At 40.0% G+C, this 18,022-nt stretch overlaps 1 protein-coding gene across 1 annotated transcript in view; it reads left to right on the top strand.

Annotated features, from left to right (window-relative positions):
• Positions 1-18,022, top strand: part of AP3B1 (adaptor related protein complex 3 subunit beta 1) — a 249,412-nt gene that overhangs the window by 95,682 nt on the left and 135,708 nt on the right. Inside the window, exon 14 of the mRNA XM_088443910.1 lies at positions 1,869-1,978. Within this exon, the coding sequence (XP_088300036.1) occupies positions 1,869-1,978 (110 nt within the window). The remainder of the gene's footprint in view (positions 1-1,868; positions 1,979-18,022) is intronic.

Raw genomic sequence — 18,022 nt, 5'->3', positions numbered from 1 at the left:
ACTTGGTTCAGGACACCCAATTTTTTATTGAACTGAATTCCCCCTAATGTCATTTTTGGGGTGAAAATGTAAAAAGTGTTGGGAAATGGGTTAAAGTTGTACTGGGTCAGGTATTTTGGGGGGGCTGTATGGGTGGGACAGGTGTTTTAAACATTTTCAGGAGGCTGCAGCAGGTGTATTTTTAACTTTTTAAAAGTGCACTTTAAAGGCACAAAAATATACTTTCACCCATTTTAATGTAACGCCAATTTAACTACAGCAATTATTTTCTCCAAAAAATATTGCTTTTTATCAATTTTTCACACCTATCCAAATATCAACCATTTCATACAATTTAAGAACCCAAGATACTTGTATTAGGGCTACTAATACACTTCTATATTGATTTCCTATGTAATTTGGGCTTTTTATGGGGTACAGACTGATATCCCGAAAATGTGCTGTAGTTTTCGCTAGTTTCACCATGCCAATTATCGCACAAATACGTTTGTGTGTTTTGTAATTGGATAGGGTGAAAAACGGGAGCGCATTGTGAAAATACGTGAAAAGATTTTCTCTTTATGGTAGACTTGGATAATGATGTGCCTACCTCTTGGAGAGTGTTCCTCACTTGACTGGGTGTTGTGAAGGGCTTGGAATGGATCCACCACTATTGTCCCTTGAGGACCTTTGAGGCATCTTTGTGTTTCTGAGCTTACCCGTACGTTCAAATCTGTTGATTTGGCCGTTCCTAGGGTCCTGCTATCTCTCTGGATTTATTTTGCTATTAAATCCTAAAGCTGGCCACACATCTAAAGATTATCTGTTCAACCAGCCAACTAATTGATTGGTTGGAATGAAAATCTGGTAACGTATGGGAGTAAATGATGATCAGCAATTTGCTCCTAAATGCCAGAAAACGGATGAAAATGGTCGTCAGACAAGTTTGTTAAATGTTTGATCTAAACAATTTGTTCAAAACTTGTCTGACCGACCATTTTCATCTTTTCTGGCATTTAGGAACAAATTGTTGATTATCTTTTAATCCCATTCCTTACCATATTTTCATTCCAACCAATCAACAAGTTGGCTGGTTGGATGTAAGTTGGTCTAGTGTGTGGCCAGCTTAAGAATGGCTTGTTTCACTTGTGTGTTCACAGCAACAGTTTCCAAATGCAAATGCCACACTTGGAATCAAGTCCAGACCTTCTGCCTGCTTAATTAATAAAGAAATAATGAAGGAATAGCCCACACCTGTCCATGAGATAGTTTTTGAGCCAATTACTTTTGGTCACTTGAAAAAGAGGAGCAACATCAGTGGTTCCCAAACTGTGCGCCCTGGCTCCCTGGGGTGCCTTGGGACACTTGCAAGGGTGCCTCAGGCTGGTGGTCCAGCACTAAATCATATTATTTATGGTCAATGTAATGTAAATATGTAGACAAACTAGCTCAAACCTGTCCCCATCACATAACTGACCCTAAGGATGACAGGTCAGCACAATTTACTTCACTTTACTACTCCACTACATTTTTTTCTGAATTTCTCAAGAACAAACTTTTGGCTCAGGGGTGCCATGAAAACAATGCTGACACTCTAGGGCGCCGTGATTCAAAAAAGTTTGGGAACGTCTGAGCTACATATTAAACCGTTGTAATTAAAGAGGCATTTTAAAGCCATATTCATTATAGAATTGTAATTTAAATATGTTTTGGTATACAGTTTCATTATATGCGTTTGACATTTTTTTGTGTGTGTGACATAGAATATATTAAGTGGTCATTTGGTGAAATTATAAATTTTTGTGTATTCTCTCCTAAACAATGTAGTTTATGGTCTTTGTATACCGGCTATGTTGTATCTCAACTTTGTGTTTCTTCTCCGCTTTCAGATGCCGTGGTCGCAGAAAGTGTGGTCGTTATTAAGAAACTGCTACAAACCCAGCCGACACAGCATAGTGAAATCATTAAACATATGGCGAAGCTCCTCAGCAAAATTACTGTAAGTGGGTTTTTTCCTATATTTTTATTTTTTTAAATCTGCTGATTGACGTTTATCTGCCCAGTGTATGGCAAAGTCTATTTGGACCGGTGGAGATTAAAGAAACTCTAATATATAATTTGCTTATTAGAGGAATGTTATCATTTAACCACAAGCTCTGCAACTATGGTGGAAATTCAATTAGACCTGATATTTTCTCGGGCAAATAAAACAGTATTTTAAAGCTTGAACTTTCTTCGGGCACCGCACCAACCATTCCCCCACCCACTCCTGCCACCTCCTTTCCTGGGCTGTCTCCCTCTCCCTGTGCTGGGGTGTAGGGGTGCAATCACCCTGATTGCACCCCCTTCCTCAGCACTCACGCCGCTGTTTTGTTTTTTTTTCTAAGGGGGGCGTAGCTGCGCCTCCTGCGATTAGGCATTACCTCCGATAAGTGCTGTCTTTGGGGCTAATTGAATTAGCCCGGGGAATCAATTAGCGAGTGGTAAAGTACTGCTGCTAATTGAATTCCCCCCTATGTCTCTCCTTTTATGTATATTTTTATATTAGTAGAATTTTTATTCTGTAAAGATGAAGAATAGTTATATGTTCTTGTACAGCAATATGCATGAAGCAGTATATACGCTGGAAATGATTTAAAAATGAACTCGCTTAGGTTAATACTTATTATTAGGGGTGATTAGCAACCTGTATGAATTGATGGATTATGAATGTGTGTTTGGTTTACACAAACTTACACTAGTTTTTCACTCCTGGATTTTTGTGATTGAGTGCTACCATATCATCTCTCTAAGTGGGATGTGGAAATACTAGATATTTACGTACTCTGCATATCTGTCTGATATGAGCAATGCTTTATAATAAAAACCATTTATCGTATGCAATTGCTTGCAGTGCACCCACCACACAGGCATCCTTTATTTTCAGGCTAAACCTGTATTTGAGAATGTGGGTAAAACTCTTCATGTCCAGTATTCATGAGAATATTAGCTCCACTGTGTACCGATGGGTGATCTTTCCTGACTTGGGACGTGAGATGGACATTCAGAAATATGGCAGCTTCACTGAGTAACTTTTTGAATAAGGCAGAACATTTTGGTGTCTATTTCATTAACATGATCAAAAAAACAAAAAACAAAGACCATATATAGCATTATTCTTCCCGCATTGAAAAAGCTAGGTCTTCCAGGAAAAAGTCAGAAAGTTCAAGTGCAAAGGTCTTTAATATGCATAGTTATCTGCAGTTTCATTTATCCATTCTCTTAATAATTAGTATTTATTTCCATAAGCAAAGTTGCTTATTGCATTATACATTTAACCCTATATGACCTGCCTTACTCTGGCGTCTCCTCTTCCCTAGTTATCTTTTCTTTTATCTAGTTGCTGTGGTTACTAAAGTGACAATAAATTAGCTCCGCTCTCACCATTACACAGGTAATAATCCTACAAAGTAGAGGGATTTAATAACAAGCTGTGTTTTGTTTTTTTTTCACATTTTTCTGAGTTAAATACAAAATTGCTTCTATGTACCCCGACTCATAGAACCTTGATCTGCAGTATTAAATGTATTGAAATTTTAATACAAAACAAAGTTAAGTGATATAGTAAGAGCAGATGATATGATCAGGTAGGAACACTGAGGTCCATGTCCAGCTTCTCTTCCACTGTATCCGTATGGTGATTACACACAATGTACATGAATCTTATATTGGCAGCATTGGGTGTATCCCATTCTACATGGGGAAAAAGTCTATGTACCAAGAAATATAGGCCGGCACTACTTGCTTGGTGTGAGCAGAGGAGTGTATTGGTTCATGGTAAATGAAGCAGCATATGGAACACTGTTAACATTTTTGTTATGCATATTAATGATTGAATGAAAGCGTGGAGGCCTCTCGCACATGTTCTAACAAAGCGACTGGCTGTCTGACAGATGTAGCTCCTGATAAGGGAAAGCCTGTCTTATGCTGGGTACACACTAAACGATGTCGGCCACGATCCCATCGCCGATGGGCCGACATATCGTGTGGTCCGTAGAAACTGGGCGATTTGGGGCCTGACCGTCAGACATGGGGGGGGTGGGGGTGCCAATGCACTTTCTGGCCAGGGCACCAAAAAGTCTAGTTACGGCTCTGGTGCTATGTGTATATCTCCGTTACAGGCAGCACCAACATCCTATTGTAATTAGTGTTATCAATAATCTGCAAAACTAGGAATTGGCTATTGTGTTCCACATATACATAATTATCCAGGACAGAAATAGGAAAACCCTCTCTTTCTGTCCTACATAAATAATGATGTGATGTTATCTAATCTGCTGCATCCTCTGTAAGGTTGGTGATCCCCCTTCCTTATTTCCTATTACAGCTTACATTTGAGGCCTTCCCTTTGGGCTCCCAGGTGCCCTCTTTCAGACCTTTTATGTGCTTTTCAGTACAGTCTTTGTTTTGTATGCAAAACTGTTTGTTTTTTTCATTGTCCTTGGAATTGACACAGATCTGCTTTATCTGCATTAGATACATTTGTGTACAGAGAGCAACGTTGTGTTTGAAGCTGTGTACACACTGATCAGATATATCTGCAGATGATAGTCGTTCATGCACACTAATCAACAATCAGCTCTCTCTGGCCGTGGGTCCCACTGGCTGGGGTGTGTGACCAGCCCCCCTCACTGCGTCCTCTGCTGCAAGTGTACGGGCAGTCGGCAGACCACCCGTACACACTGCCCAATGGACAGACATAGCTGCCATCGGCTGTGCAGCAGAGCTGATGCGATAAGTCTGTGAACGACATCGTTCACAGACATATTGCTGGTACACACTGGCCGACGGGCACCCGATATATTGGCCGATCAATTGATCGGCCAATATATCTGCCAGTGTGTACCCAGCATTACTTGAGGACAAACGCACATAAACAACACTGTGTATGATATAAAGGAAAGAGTCCAGGAAAATAAAACTTTGTATTGTTGAAGGGTAGAAACTAATAAATCATCTGGACTTCTTAATTTGTCAATATTGGGAAACTTATGCATTTGAACTTGTCACTTTTACATCTTCTCACCCCTTATTTTACTATTAGAAGTGGTATTACACAAAGACAAAGAGCATTAATGCCCTTCAGTATTAAAAGACTGGTTCTGTTCCTTAGGAGGCAGGTGGCACCATCTTATTACACTATCTTAATGTACTAATTGTTGGTACTCAACTTTATTCACTAAACATTTTTTTTACTTTTGTCGCCCTAATTAGGCTTTTTACATTAACAGAGAGAGTTAAATGTTAGAGTGGGGTTGAGCAATTAGGAGACTCTCTACATTAAAAGCTGTTGTGTGTTAGCAATTATGTGCTAATGAAGTTGCTGGAGACGTTTATAAATATGGAATTTGGAGTGTTTGGGTTTGTAAAGGGTGAAAGATGTGGAATAGGTGTGAGACTGCTAGTGTATGGGTTGAGTGGAGGGAAAAGTGGTCTTTGGCAGAACTCACTCAGCATTTACTGTTCTACACTGCTGGCTCTGATTCTCCTCCGGGCAAAGGACACATTTGTAAATATAGACTCTTTGTTAAAGGTAATTCCAGTTGAGCAATCATTTTAATTTGGCTCCCTCCTCCTGCTTAAAATCAGATGGTGGTGGTCCCATGCCAGTAGTACTTTAAGACGACTTGCACCCACCAGTACTGCAATGGTTCTTTCATCCATATTGACATCTCTGGGGATTTAAAAATCTAATAGAGCAATGCATTCCTAATGCTGGGCATACGCTATGCAATTATCTATCCAATCTATCTGGTTGGAATGAAAACCTGGTAATGTATGGGAGCAAATGACAGTCGATCATATGGTTTTAAACACTGGAAAACGGACAAAAAACAATTGTTCAAATTGGTTATATTCGTCTGTTTTAACCAATTTGTCTGAATGACCATTTGTGTCCGTTTTCCAGTGTTTGTAAGCAAATGGTCGATTGTCATTTTCTCCAATACATTACCAGATTTTCATTTCAACCAGCCAGATTGTATCTGACAGATAATTGTATAGTGTATGCCCAGCATAACAAAGGTGCTGACTGGACAGATTTAATCAACATCTATGTAAAGCTGGGTACATACGATATGTTGGCGGATCGCAGTGGCCATCGTATAGTCTATACTCCCAGAGTATCGTTTGAATTGTGTGGCCGCACCTTCCTATCTAATGTGCTGCACATCAAATGTAATGATGCGGTAACCTGTAACAATATTTTATGTCATCGTACGGAGCAGTGTGTTTGTGGGCACGTTATATTGAATTGGGCCATCGCAAGATCAACAGGTCGTTCAAGTGTGTACTCCACTTTAGAGACTAGCATAGAGCAGTTTGTGACTTGTCTTAACCTTATTATTTACTTACCAGTACATTTTTGGAGTGTGGGATGAAACCAGAGTACCTGGAGGAAACCCAAGCAAGCACACTCCACATGAATATATATTGCCAAAGGAGAGTATAAGGTCTTTTTTTATATATATATATATATATATATATATATTTGTCAAAATATTTATGCTCGCAGACCACATCACGGGTCCTTAGATTCTGCAAAGTTATTTTACATTCTCATGGTTTAACCCTTCCTGGTGTATCAACCCTGTTACAAATCTGTGTTCTCTGCAGGAAGGCACATCTTCCCTTATAGTCCACAAGTAATATCACTAATGAGTACATTAAACAGGACCAATACTGATCCCTGAGTACTACACTGGTTACCAGTCCTTCATCTGAGCTCACACCATTGGTTACAGCACTGTCTGATGTCCTTTAGCCATGTCATTATCCATTCCACAACCTTTAGGTCCTATCTAAAGCTGGCCACACACTAGACCAACTTACATCTAACCAGTCAACTTGTTGATTGGTTGGAGTGAAAATCTGGTAAGGAATAGGAGTAACTGATGATCTGCAATTTGCTCCTAAATGCCAGAAAACAGATGAAAATGGTAGTTCAGACAAGTTTGTTAAATGTTTGATCTAAACAATTTGTTCAAACAGTTTTTGTCCATTTTCCGGCATTTGGGAGCAAATTGTCGATTGTCATTTGCTTTCATACCTTTCCAGATTTTCATTCCAACCAATCAACTAGTTGGCTGGTTGGACAGATAATCTTTAGATGTGTGGCCAGCTTTAGGCTTTTCAGTTCCTATGTCCCATGATATATCTCTCACCATGGGATAATGTCCCAGGATAAAAATTAAATAAAGCAGTTAGGGGCTCCGCATGAATGGTTGTTCCAACTATATTACTTATCATGGAAAACACCACATTCCATAGAGGTCGAAGTAGTGGACATGACCAGAAAACATGGAGAATGTCTCCAACCAAACCACAGTTTCGCCAACAATATTGGGAGACAGAGTACCAGATTTTATGTTGCCTCTGAGGTGTAAAATATGCTCTCTAAAGTAGCTTATAATACATTTCTGAATGGTTAATACTGTAAAACCAGAATGAAAAATAATCTAATCCTCTTCAGAAAGATCTACAGCTAAATCTCTCTCCCATTTCATCTGGCATGGTAATTTCCCTTTTTTATTTATCCTTATCTGATACTGATACCACCAAGAGATACCTCCTTTAGGATTAGGAGATCGGAAACGGAGCAATAGCAACGCTGGGAAGGCAGGTTTCTTAATTGGAGAAGGGAGGTGGCTTTGTAACCAATGTCTCAGGTGTGAGTATTTATAAAAGTCCTGCTTCATTAGTCCAAATTGAGTTTGAAGGAACACAAAAGGGGCAAGACCATTTTCTGTGAATACGTCACTCAGGGAGGAAAGGCCCGCCCCAACCCATGAACCTAAATACAAATCTGTAATCAAATTGGCTATCGATTGGAGAGACAGATTAGGGGAAGGCAAGGAAATTTCTTCATCTAAGGAAACATATGCATGCCAGCACATTATTGCAGTCTGAACTGCTTTACAGAATCCCAGTCTGAAGGAGATTTCAGAAGGGGGCAACCAGAATAAATCAGACGAGGGAAGGGACGCATAAATTTCCTTTCAATAAGTACCCAGGGTTTGGTGCAGTCAATTATGAACCAATCTCTGGCCTGACTAAGAATACAAGTTGAATGATAGCGTTCCAAGTCTGGGAAGGCTACTCCTCCAACCGCTTTGGAGAGGGTGAGAGTGCTTCTTGCTATTTTGGGTCTATTCCCTTTCCAGATATATTTAGTAAGTATTTGATAAAATTTATTACATATAGATTTAGATAATGGTCTATCGATGGTACGAAATAAGTACATCATTTTCGGGAGGAGCACCATTTTTGCAGCCGCAATCCATCCCGGCCAGAATTCCTCATGTAGCATCCATTCCTTAGTTAAAGTTTCATAGGCTTTCAACAATGGCCCAAAATTACATTCAATGAGATCATGATCTCTAGTTAAATGCACTCCCAGGTATTTAAGAGATTTAGATTTCCATATATATCTGTAGGTCTCCTTCAACTTTTCCAAAAGTGCATTCTGGATGTTAAAGGTAAGGGCCTCTGTCTTAGTGGTGTTGTAATATGACACTGCTGTATATTGATCCAAAACAGCATGTAGTGCTGGAAAAGACTCTTCTGGGTGAAGTAAACATAATAAGATATCATCTGCAAATAAGCTTATCTTATGGGAGGAGCCCCCAAGAAAAGGGCCGTGTATGCTATTTAGGGACCTAATCGACAATGGCAAACGCAAAGATGAGTGGTAAAAGGGGACATCCCTGACAAATTTGACATATCAAACGGCACATGTCAGACAACCATTGACAAAAACTTTCGCGGAAGGACAGGTATATAGAGCCGAGAATTCTCCCCTGGAAACCGAATCGGTGCAAAATCTCCGTCAAATATCTCCAATGTAGGCGGTCAAACGGCATTTCGGCATCAAGCGACAAAATCAGCAAGGGCTCTGTAAGGAAATCATAATGCTCTATTATAGTAATAACTCTACGCGTATTGTCTGGGGCCTGTCTGTCCATCACAAATCCAACCTGATCCGGTTTAATGAGAGTTGGCAATAAACAAGATAAATGATTAGCAACCAGTTTAGGGAACAATTTGACATCTGTGTTCAATAATACAATAGGGCAGTAGTTAGCTACAAAATGAAGGTCTTTACCGGGTTTCGGTATGGCAACTATTCGTGCCTCCAACATTTCTGTAGGGAATTGCTTAGATTCAGTTGCTTCATTAAATACTGACAACAAAATTGGGCGCTTATCCTTTTTTTTGGGACACTGAACCTGTTTCGTCTCATTGCACTTTCAGTTAACCTTTTCTAGAATCTAAAACATTTTCTAATGTAAGGCCAACACTGTGCTCGGTCTTTGGTACGGGGCGACGCCAGCTATTGTTTCTCAATGCAGAGCTGACCTCCGCCGCCTCTTAGGGGGTGGAAGATTTTGGTGCCTAGAGGAGGAAAGGTAGATGATCTCATAACCATGTCTGTGTCCTGTAGTTCCACCCTGGCACCGCCCCCTGGCAAAAATGTAAGATTGGACTTGGAATTGGGTTAGAAACAATGAAAAACTGATTAAAATACTGTTTATCTAGTAATCCATGTCATTTGATGGCTAATCCCGGAATCTTCAAGTAGTAATGTATTTTCTACCAGTTTCACAGGCAATAATAGTGCTTCATCCTGCTAGTGCAAATGAGCGTGCATTTTAAAACACTCTGAACCAATTTGTTGTGCGTAGATGGTCATCGCTTCAGACCTGACCTGTAGCCTTTAAGATAGTTTTTACATTTCTACTCTTGGGATTATCGCCGTGTCAGCTTCCAAGTGTTCCTTGCTTGTATGCCATGGCCTATTCAAATACGCGGGACGATTCAATTAGCGCCGAGTTGTCCGAAAATTACTTAACGTGGTAAAAAATGTGGCAATCATGCTATGAATAAAAATCCTGAAAGTCAAATTATGAGTGTGTAGAGCAGAGGTTCCCAACCTCTACCATTACAGTACAGGTGTTAAGGATATCCATGCTTGAGCCCAGATTGTTTCAAATTAAAATATCGCATTCAAAGAAAAACTTTGACAATCTGCTTTTAGAATATATAATTTTCTAAAGCCCACAGGTTACAAAGCTTGAAAAACATCTAAACCTTGAAGTTATACTGTCCTGAATTGAAGTATTATAGCTGCTTACTAATGCAAACATTAAGTAAATGTAACACACATTAAGCAGAAATATTATCTAGCACCAATTAAGTAAAGGAACATTGAATAAGAACAGATCACAAAGCAAATCCTCATTACACCTGGAGAATTAATTATCCCAAATAAAATCAGTTATCCTATTATCCATGCCAGTTTTACTGAGTTGGTTTTCATCAATCCCAGGTAGCAAAACTATGTGTAAATAATGTGTAATTTGTATCAAGTGACAATATTACGTGTTGGTGCCTGTTGTGGAATGGGCAGTTAAATGGTTTCTTAAGCTGGGTACACACTGAGCAACATGTACTCAACCGAAATGTCGTGCCGACCTATCGGATCCTGGGGTACACATCAGAACAAGGTAATGAACGACAGAATATACCTTGTTCCGTCCTTCATTACCTGCAATAGGGCCTCTTGCGATATTATCCAACCGGATATTGCAGCACGACCGACCGGACGATGTCGCAAGCGGCTGCGGAAGATCAGATATTGTCCTTTAAGATTCTTTAATAATTCTTCTGTGGTTAATCACCGACCAAAGCTCATTTATTGTGTGTCAGAACCCTTGGGAAGCAGAGTATACTCTGGAGAGCGAATCAACACACAACCACCAGCTTAGTGTTCTAAGATCCCTCTGACTATAATTATGTGTTATACAATAATATAAAGCATAGTGTTCTCACATTGCAACATAGCAGTATTTTCTCACTACATCTTAATACAGCATTGTTAGTATTCATTACATTATTATCTATACACGAAGGAGTGAACCGTTAGGGAGCCAAGGGAGTGAGTATGGGAACAGGCATACAATGTTATCTCCAGTACATTCCAATCTGCCCTAAACCAGGAAGGTCACCAAAACCTGACTACAGCTGAATTAACACTTATGAATAACTCTTCTTAAAGACACACCATCCTGTTACAAAATGGAGTCTATATGTGGATAGCTTAATATCAGATTTCTCATTTCCCATCTTTTATTCATAACTTATACTATGCGCTCTATCTAAAGGGGCCTATCCATTAGCAGATGTATTTCGGAGCGATGAAAGACAAATTCTGGTGGCTGTGCTGAACGATATCTGTCATGTACATGACAGATTTTGGCAAACGATGAACGATATCGCATGACATCATTCAGGAAGTGGATTTTTTTCTCTGCACCGCTCTGTAGCTGCTGCTAATATCTTTCGTCATTCGTCGTTTACCGCATATACATTACACAATATTGCTAATATCGTACAACTATATGCGATAATTGACCAAAATGTTGGAGAGATGATAGATGCGATTTATCGGCCGCTGGAGTGCGCATCTGTCATCGTTCAGGGCCTATCCACTAGCAGATATAATGAATGATTGACCGATATACTATACGGTTGAACGTGCTCTTGCTATACTAAGTACAGGTGCATATACATACAAGCCCATCTACAGGAACTTATACATAGGATCACCCCCCCTCCTGGGAGCGTTGACCCATCACCTGTAGGGCAAGGCCAAGGTCCTCAGTCTCTAATTGTCTTTTATCCTGTCCATCTTGTCATATTCAAGGAAATGATAGTCTTGCATTGTCCACATGTTTTCTTGCCATCCTCAATGAGACTGGTTCCACAAATGGAATGTTGTCTTGGGCATAGATGTTATCATAGACTTGAGTTATCATCAAGGCCTTTGGTGTATTTTCCTTGGAGAAACAACAGTCACGTGTAAGTCACTTCAGAAAAATAGCAATTTTTACAGCAATATAAATGATTGCAAACAAAGCTAAACCTTAATCAATAAGTGTAAGAATTCCCGATGTCCATCTACTAAGTTCATTAAACCATTTAGCTGGGATTAATTAGGAAAACCATTCATTATCATCAAGATCATACTCTGGATCATTGTGTTTTCCTGAACAGGTCCTTTAATTTTCTTGATTTTTCATATGTTCCTGTATCAGGTCATAAAAGCTGTATGCATTACAGGCTAATTTCACTATTTGACACATAACCTTATCAAGCAGCTGTACGGTAGTCGAGGGTCATACAATAATATAAAGCATAGTGTTCTCACATTGCAACATAGCAGTATTTTCTCACTACATCTTAATACAGCATTCATTGTTAGTATTCATTACATTATTATCTATACACGAAGGAGTGAACTGTAAGGGAGTGAGTATGGGAACAGACATACGATGTTATCTCCAGTACATTCCAATATTAGATTTTTCAGTCTGTACACACTGAGCGATGTGGCCAATATGCCGTTGCGATTCGGCCGGAAACGACATATCATGCCGACATCGTCTCAGTGTGTACCCAGCTTTAAAAACATTGAAATGTAACTGATAAAGGAAACTGGAGACCACAGCCTACCAGGTGAGCCGTCAGTCTTTATAACATACAGTTATAAAATTATACAACTAAAGCCCAACAGATATCAAAGTAACAACCCCTTGTATCTTTACAGTAATAATTCTAATGTGAAATGTTACATAGTAACTGGTTTGAGGCAACTTTCATTTTTTTTTTTTTAATGATGGTCAACATCTACCCTCAGAAACGTGGCACATTAAGGTTACATTTTATGCAATTGTACTTCCTCATCCTACACCCAGGACCGTTATTATCCGTAAGATTATATTGGAGTGTATCACCTTGCCTGCACACAGACCGTAATTAAGTATCTGCCCATCTCTGTCTGGCTAATTCCATTTTTTTTTTTTATGGTCTAATGACCAGGCCCCCTCTAATTTCCCAATTTACCAGGATCAGCACTAGTGTGACACTATGATGGCAGCAGTTCTAGTGCCACTTACGTATTCTGAAATGACATTAGTAAGTGACTATAGCTAACAATTATCACATGTGATTTATATAAGAACATGTATGCCACTTACAATATTTTTCTAATGGAATTCAGGAAACCTAATGTAAATATGTCATTTAGATGCTGTTACTGCAGCATTATTTATTTGCAGCCAAGTTGTTATAGAAGCGTCTGCATTTTATCATGGCCTCTGAATTTAGTATGTGCTGAATTTGGCTGCACGACTGCTTGTTCTGGGATTTGACTCTTGGATTTGTTGTATTAATGTTGTTATAAATTTTACTTGTGCTAAGCTGATGAGGTGTCATTTTCAGCGATGAGGCGCCTAATGGACCCTGGATTCAAAAAGAAAAATTCTTTATTGCAATGTTTCTCCGAGGTGTCATCCACTCTGAAATTTACTCACTGTTGTGTAAGATCCTCCAAAGTCATTTGGTACACAGAATGATGATGAAACAGCTGATCAGCCGAGCATAGGCTTAGTTGGGATATTCAGACAGTGCAGATTTATTCCTATTTCTTTACAGTGCAGTATATTTTATAGTGTTGGTGGATGTTTTGTATAGTTATGTGTTTTCTTTTCCAGAATTTTATTTTCATTTTATTGTTTTATCCTCTGTGTTTTAGGAATAGGAAATGGTTAAACCTACTGTAGAACACTTAGATAAAACATACCAATGTGTTTATCATAAAGGTTGGTTTGTTTCTATGTTGAATCACAGCGGTTTGGTTAGAAGTTTTCTAGTGAACCATACTTTGCTGTTTGTATGTTTTTGGTTTTATTTCAGAAATCTGTATTTATTGGCATGTACACTACAATCCAGCTACATTTACCATTGTGTTGCCCTTTTTCAGTCATCTTCTGTGCTTTGCAGCCATTTCTTTATAGGATCAGGAGTATTGTCTATTTCTGTTGCTCCGGGGAAAGGACACAAAGATGCCCTATGGCTTCAGCGATATCCAGTGAAGGTAATTGAAAAAATTAGGAGGAGATGTATCAAGCAGTAAAAAGAGTGGAGAAATTGCTCATAGCAACCAATCAACTTTGAGGGTAGCATTTACGAAGTGCGTTATAAATGATAGGTAGAAGCTCATTGGTTACTATGGGCAACATCTCCACTGGTCCTCTTCACCAATCTATTCACTGCTTGATACTCCTCCCACTTATAGGGAAAAGTAGAAAGGAATTGCTGTAAAGCACAGAAGGCTTAGTATTTTGTAATTGTCACTACAATTATAAGATTCTTGTCTATTTGGACAAACCTATAATGTGATCACAAAGGTCCTTTATCGTGTAGCTACTAGTTTGAGAAGAAAATATTCCGTAGCACACAGAAAAAGCTGCACCTGATGCACAGTATATTGCAGTGTTCTCTCCAGGATCAATTTCACTGGCGATTCACCCAGGGTTTTTTATTTACATGCCACCTAGCACACTCAAGGTGTGTGGCTACCAAAATCAGAGCTGTAGTGTGACTGGCCGGGCAGGGCGCAGTTTGGTCGGTGGGGCAATTACAGAGAGGGCAAGCCTGCACTGTGTCTCGGCGTGCAGCACTGTGTCTCGGCGTGCAGCACTGTGTCTCGGCGTGCAGCGCTGGACATAATTATATCTGTGTCCAGCCAGCAAGATGGTAATATCTGCAAGTCTTAAAAATTATATCTGTGTCCTGCCAGTTTACACTGCGCCCACCCGGCTATTACTTAATGTTACCAGGCTGGCAAAATTTTCAGGGAAAAACACTATTTTGTGTTTTAAACTACAATATTAGTAGCATCAGGCTTTTTAATTTTAATCATAACATTTATATTAAAACATGTTCACAAAAATGTTGAAATTGCAAGCATTGCTACTACGATGTTAAGTAATGACTAATGAGATGTACAAATATCAATATCAGTATTAGTTTTAATTATAAAATGATTTAATTGGCAGTATTAGTGAAGTGGGAGGAGTGGCTTCCAAAAACTGGTTTCAGGAATGAAGTCTGTTTGATTGCCAAGCACATTAATCAAGTTAGATTATAATTTAGAATCCTCTAAATATATAATTTCCCAAATATTGCTACAGCAGCAAATGGCTCATTAAATGCAGATTTTGTGATGAATAGCTTTCCTAGTTAATAAAAAACCATGTGGATGAGAACAAGTCGCATTGCATTTTCCTGCTTTTATTATGAGTGTATATAATGAGGTTGTGGCATGTGATGAGGACATGCACAATGTCGATAGTTGGTATGTCGCAATAACGGTTTTCTAATATTCAATCATTAACCGCAGCCTAACTGCACCATAACCCTAAACGTACTGTCTGTATTTACAATGTGGACATAATGACCATGTTGAAATTGTTAATGTCGACATTTTGACCATTCTGATATTGACATTCTGAATGTCACTTCACACCTCAGGTTCTATAGTTCAACAGTTTGTGTTCTCTTAAATAAGTATGGGGCAATGCATGGTATGGTGATAACAGTTCAGTTATAGTAATTGTTTAGTCTGTCTCCATAAGAACAGGTTTATTTCCTGCAATACTGTATCAGTCTCGTGTCATCAATTTCAGAAAAAGATCAGTAATGGGAAGTTGCTTTTGTTAATATGGTTTAATTGTCACATACTTGCTGTAACTTGTTTAAGCTAATGTTATTAGTATGCAGAAACGATCAGCCACCGGTTCACATCCCGACGCTGCAAGTCTAACGATGCAGAATCCCGACAGGTGAAGGTAAGTAACCTAACCCTCCCTTAGTGGTGCCTAACGCTAACCTCCCTGGGGGGGTGCCTAACCCTCTCGGGGGGTGTCTAACCCTGATTTCCCCCTGGGGGTCCCTAACCCTCCTTCCCCGGGCTAATGCAAATAATTACCCGGTTCCTACGTTTGAGATTCCGGCAGTAGGGATGCCGTCGCCGGTATCCTGATCCCATTCAGGATAGCGGCGTCTGCATTTTGCCGGAAGGCGGGCTTCCGGTGTTGGTATATCGACGGCTGGCTTCCCATCCACCAACCTGTTCACTACATCCCGGTGGACAGGTATCCAGTCGCAATGTTGATGGTTGGTTCAACATGTTGACATGTTCACAATGCCGACACTTAGGTTTCAGCGCTGCCAGGAAGGTTAGTGTTAGACACTAGGGAAAGGTTATGGTTAGGCTGCGAGGAGGGTTAGAGTTTGGCTCTAGGGGTGGAGAATAGGGGGAGAGTTCTCACCGGAACGACGCTTGTCGCATGTCTCCGCCAGAAGTGCTCCTCTTTACCTCTAGGACCCGGAAGACTCTGCTGCCGCTGGGGACCAGGTTAGTGACCGCAGTGCCACAAAGGACGACATGTCGACATTCTATCATATCAACATGTCATCCGTGTCAACATGCTGCATGTCGACATTTTAACCATGTTGACTTTATGAATGTCAACGTAACATACCACACTCAGTGGTGGACAGAACAGAAGGAAGACTTCTATGGTGGTTTATTGACTTGCAATGGAGATAACCTGTGTGTGGATAGTAGGGAATACAGATTGCAAACTCCCCTGGGACAGGGAATGATGTGTATTATTAAATGATCTGTGTAAAGTGCTGCGTGATACTGTATGTAGGCAGTATAAAAAATGTTTATAAGTAAAGGAATGCTCCCACCTTGCTTCTACTAGCTTCAAGCCAACAACCTTGCCCAGAGACATTTCTCTTACAATCAGTAGGTTTATAGGCTGCTCTATTACGTACAGGGGCAGATTGGGATGGAAAACCAGCCCAGGAAATTTCTAGAACCAGCCCTAAATGGGGCGTGGTCTTATGAGGAGGCGGGTACTATCAAGGGGGGCGGGATTTCTCCTCATACGGCCTGATTCTGAGTTGGACGCAGCTATTATATATTCTAAAATCAAAGCACAAGAAGGGGGCGCCACATTGTACATCAAATAGTAAAATAAATAATTGCAATCATAAAACACTGAAAAACAGCATGTTTACCAACTAGTATACTAGATTCATACATATGTAGTAATCATCCCGGCTCATAATACCAGCGCCACAATCCAGGTGGTAAGTATTAGATTTAAGGGTTAGGTTTAAGGTTAGGCACTAGGGGGAGGGGGGTGGTTGGGGTTAAGCTGGGTACACACTAGACAATATCTTGAGCGATTTGGCCGATTCAGGCGCATCGTAACAACAAATTATTTATATTGTCCAGTGTGTACGCATGATGCCGGTTGTCCATCGCATCCTCAAATCTTTTGTACATGCAGAAAGATCTGAGGATGCTGCTGATTGGCCTCCACTACCACACGTCATTGCTCTGTCCCTGACGGAACCCCGCGCCAGGTCCTATTGCTCACGAGATCTTGCTGGGTACACATCGCCTAATGTGTACCTAGCTTTAGACTGCGGGGAAGAGGGTTAGGGTTAGGCTTCCGGGAGAAGGTTAGGGTTAGGCTACGGGGGTGGGTTAAGTTTAGGCTTCGGGAAAGGTGGGTTCGGGAAAGGGGGGTTAGTGGGAGAGTTAGGGGTCAGGGATAGGCAATCAGAGATACCACCAGCAATACATCCGGCTTCTCTGGGCAAACACGTGATAGGATCGTCACTGCAACGTCAAGTCACGCTTGGAGCAGTGATAGATAGATAGATAGATAGATAGATGCACACACATTTTCTATAAATAGCATAATCACCTCTAAATAACTAAGTACTACATAAATGTCAGTGTGCATGATATTGAAGTAACAAACACATACAACCCTGTGTGTGTGTGTGTGTGTGTGTGTATGTATATATATATGTATATGTGTATATATATATAATATATATATACATATATATATATATATATATATATATACATATATATACATATATATATACACAAAGCAATAGAATGGCACTCTCATTAAAAATGCAAAGCAGTCCCGGGTGTCCTCCGCAGCATGCTGTGTCACAGCAGCAATACATACATCCAATCTCAGCGGCACTCCGGTATAAAGTTCGCACAGGAGTAAGCTACATCAACGTTTCGATGCCTTTATTGCATCGTCCTCAGGATACA

This window comes from Taudactylus pleione, unplaced genomic scaffold, assembly GCF_031769625.1.
Source record: "Taudactylus pleione unplaced genomic scaffold, aTauple2 ptg000336l, whole genome shotgun sequence".
NCBI lineage: Eukaryota > Metazoa > Chordata > Amphibia > Anura > Myobatrachidae > Taudactylus > Taudactylus pleione.
This window is presented reverse-complemented; position numbering and strand designations above follow the sequence as displayed.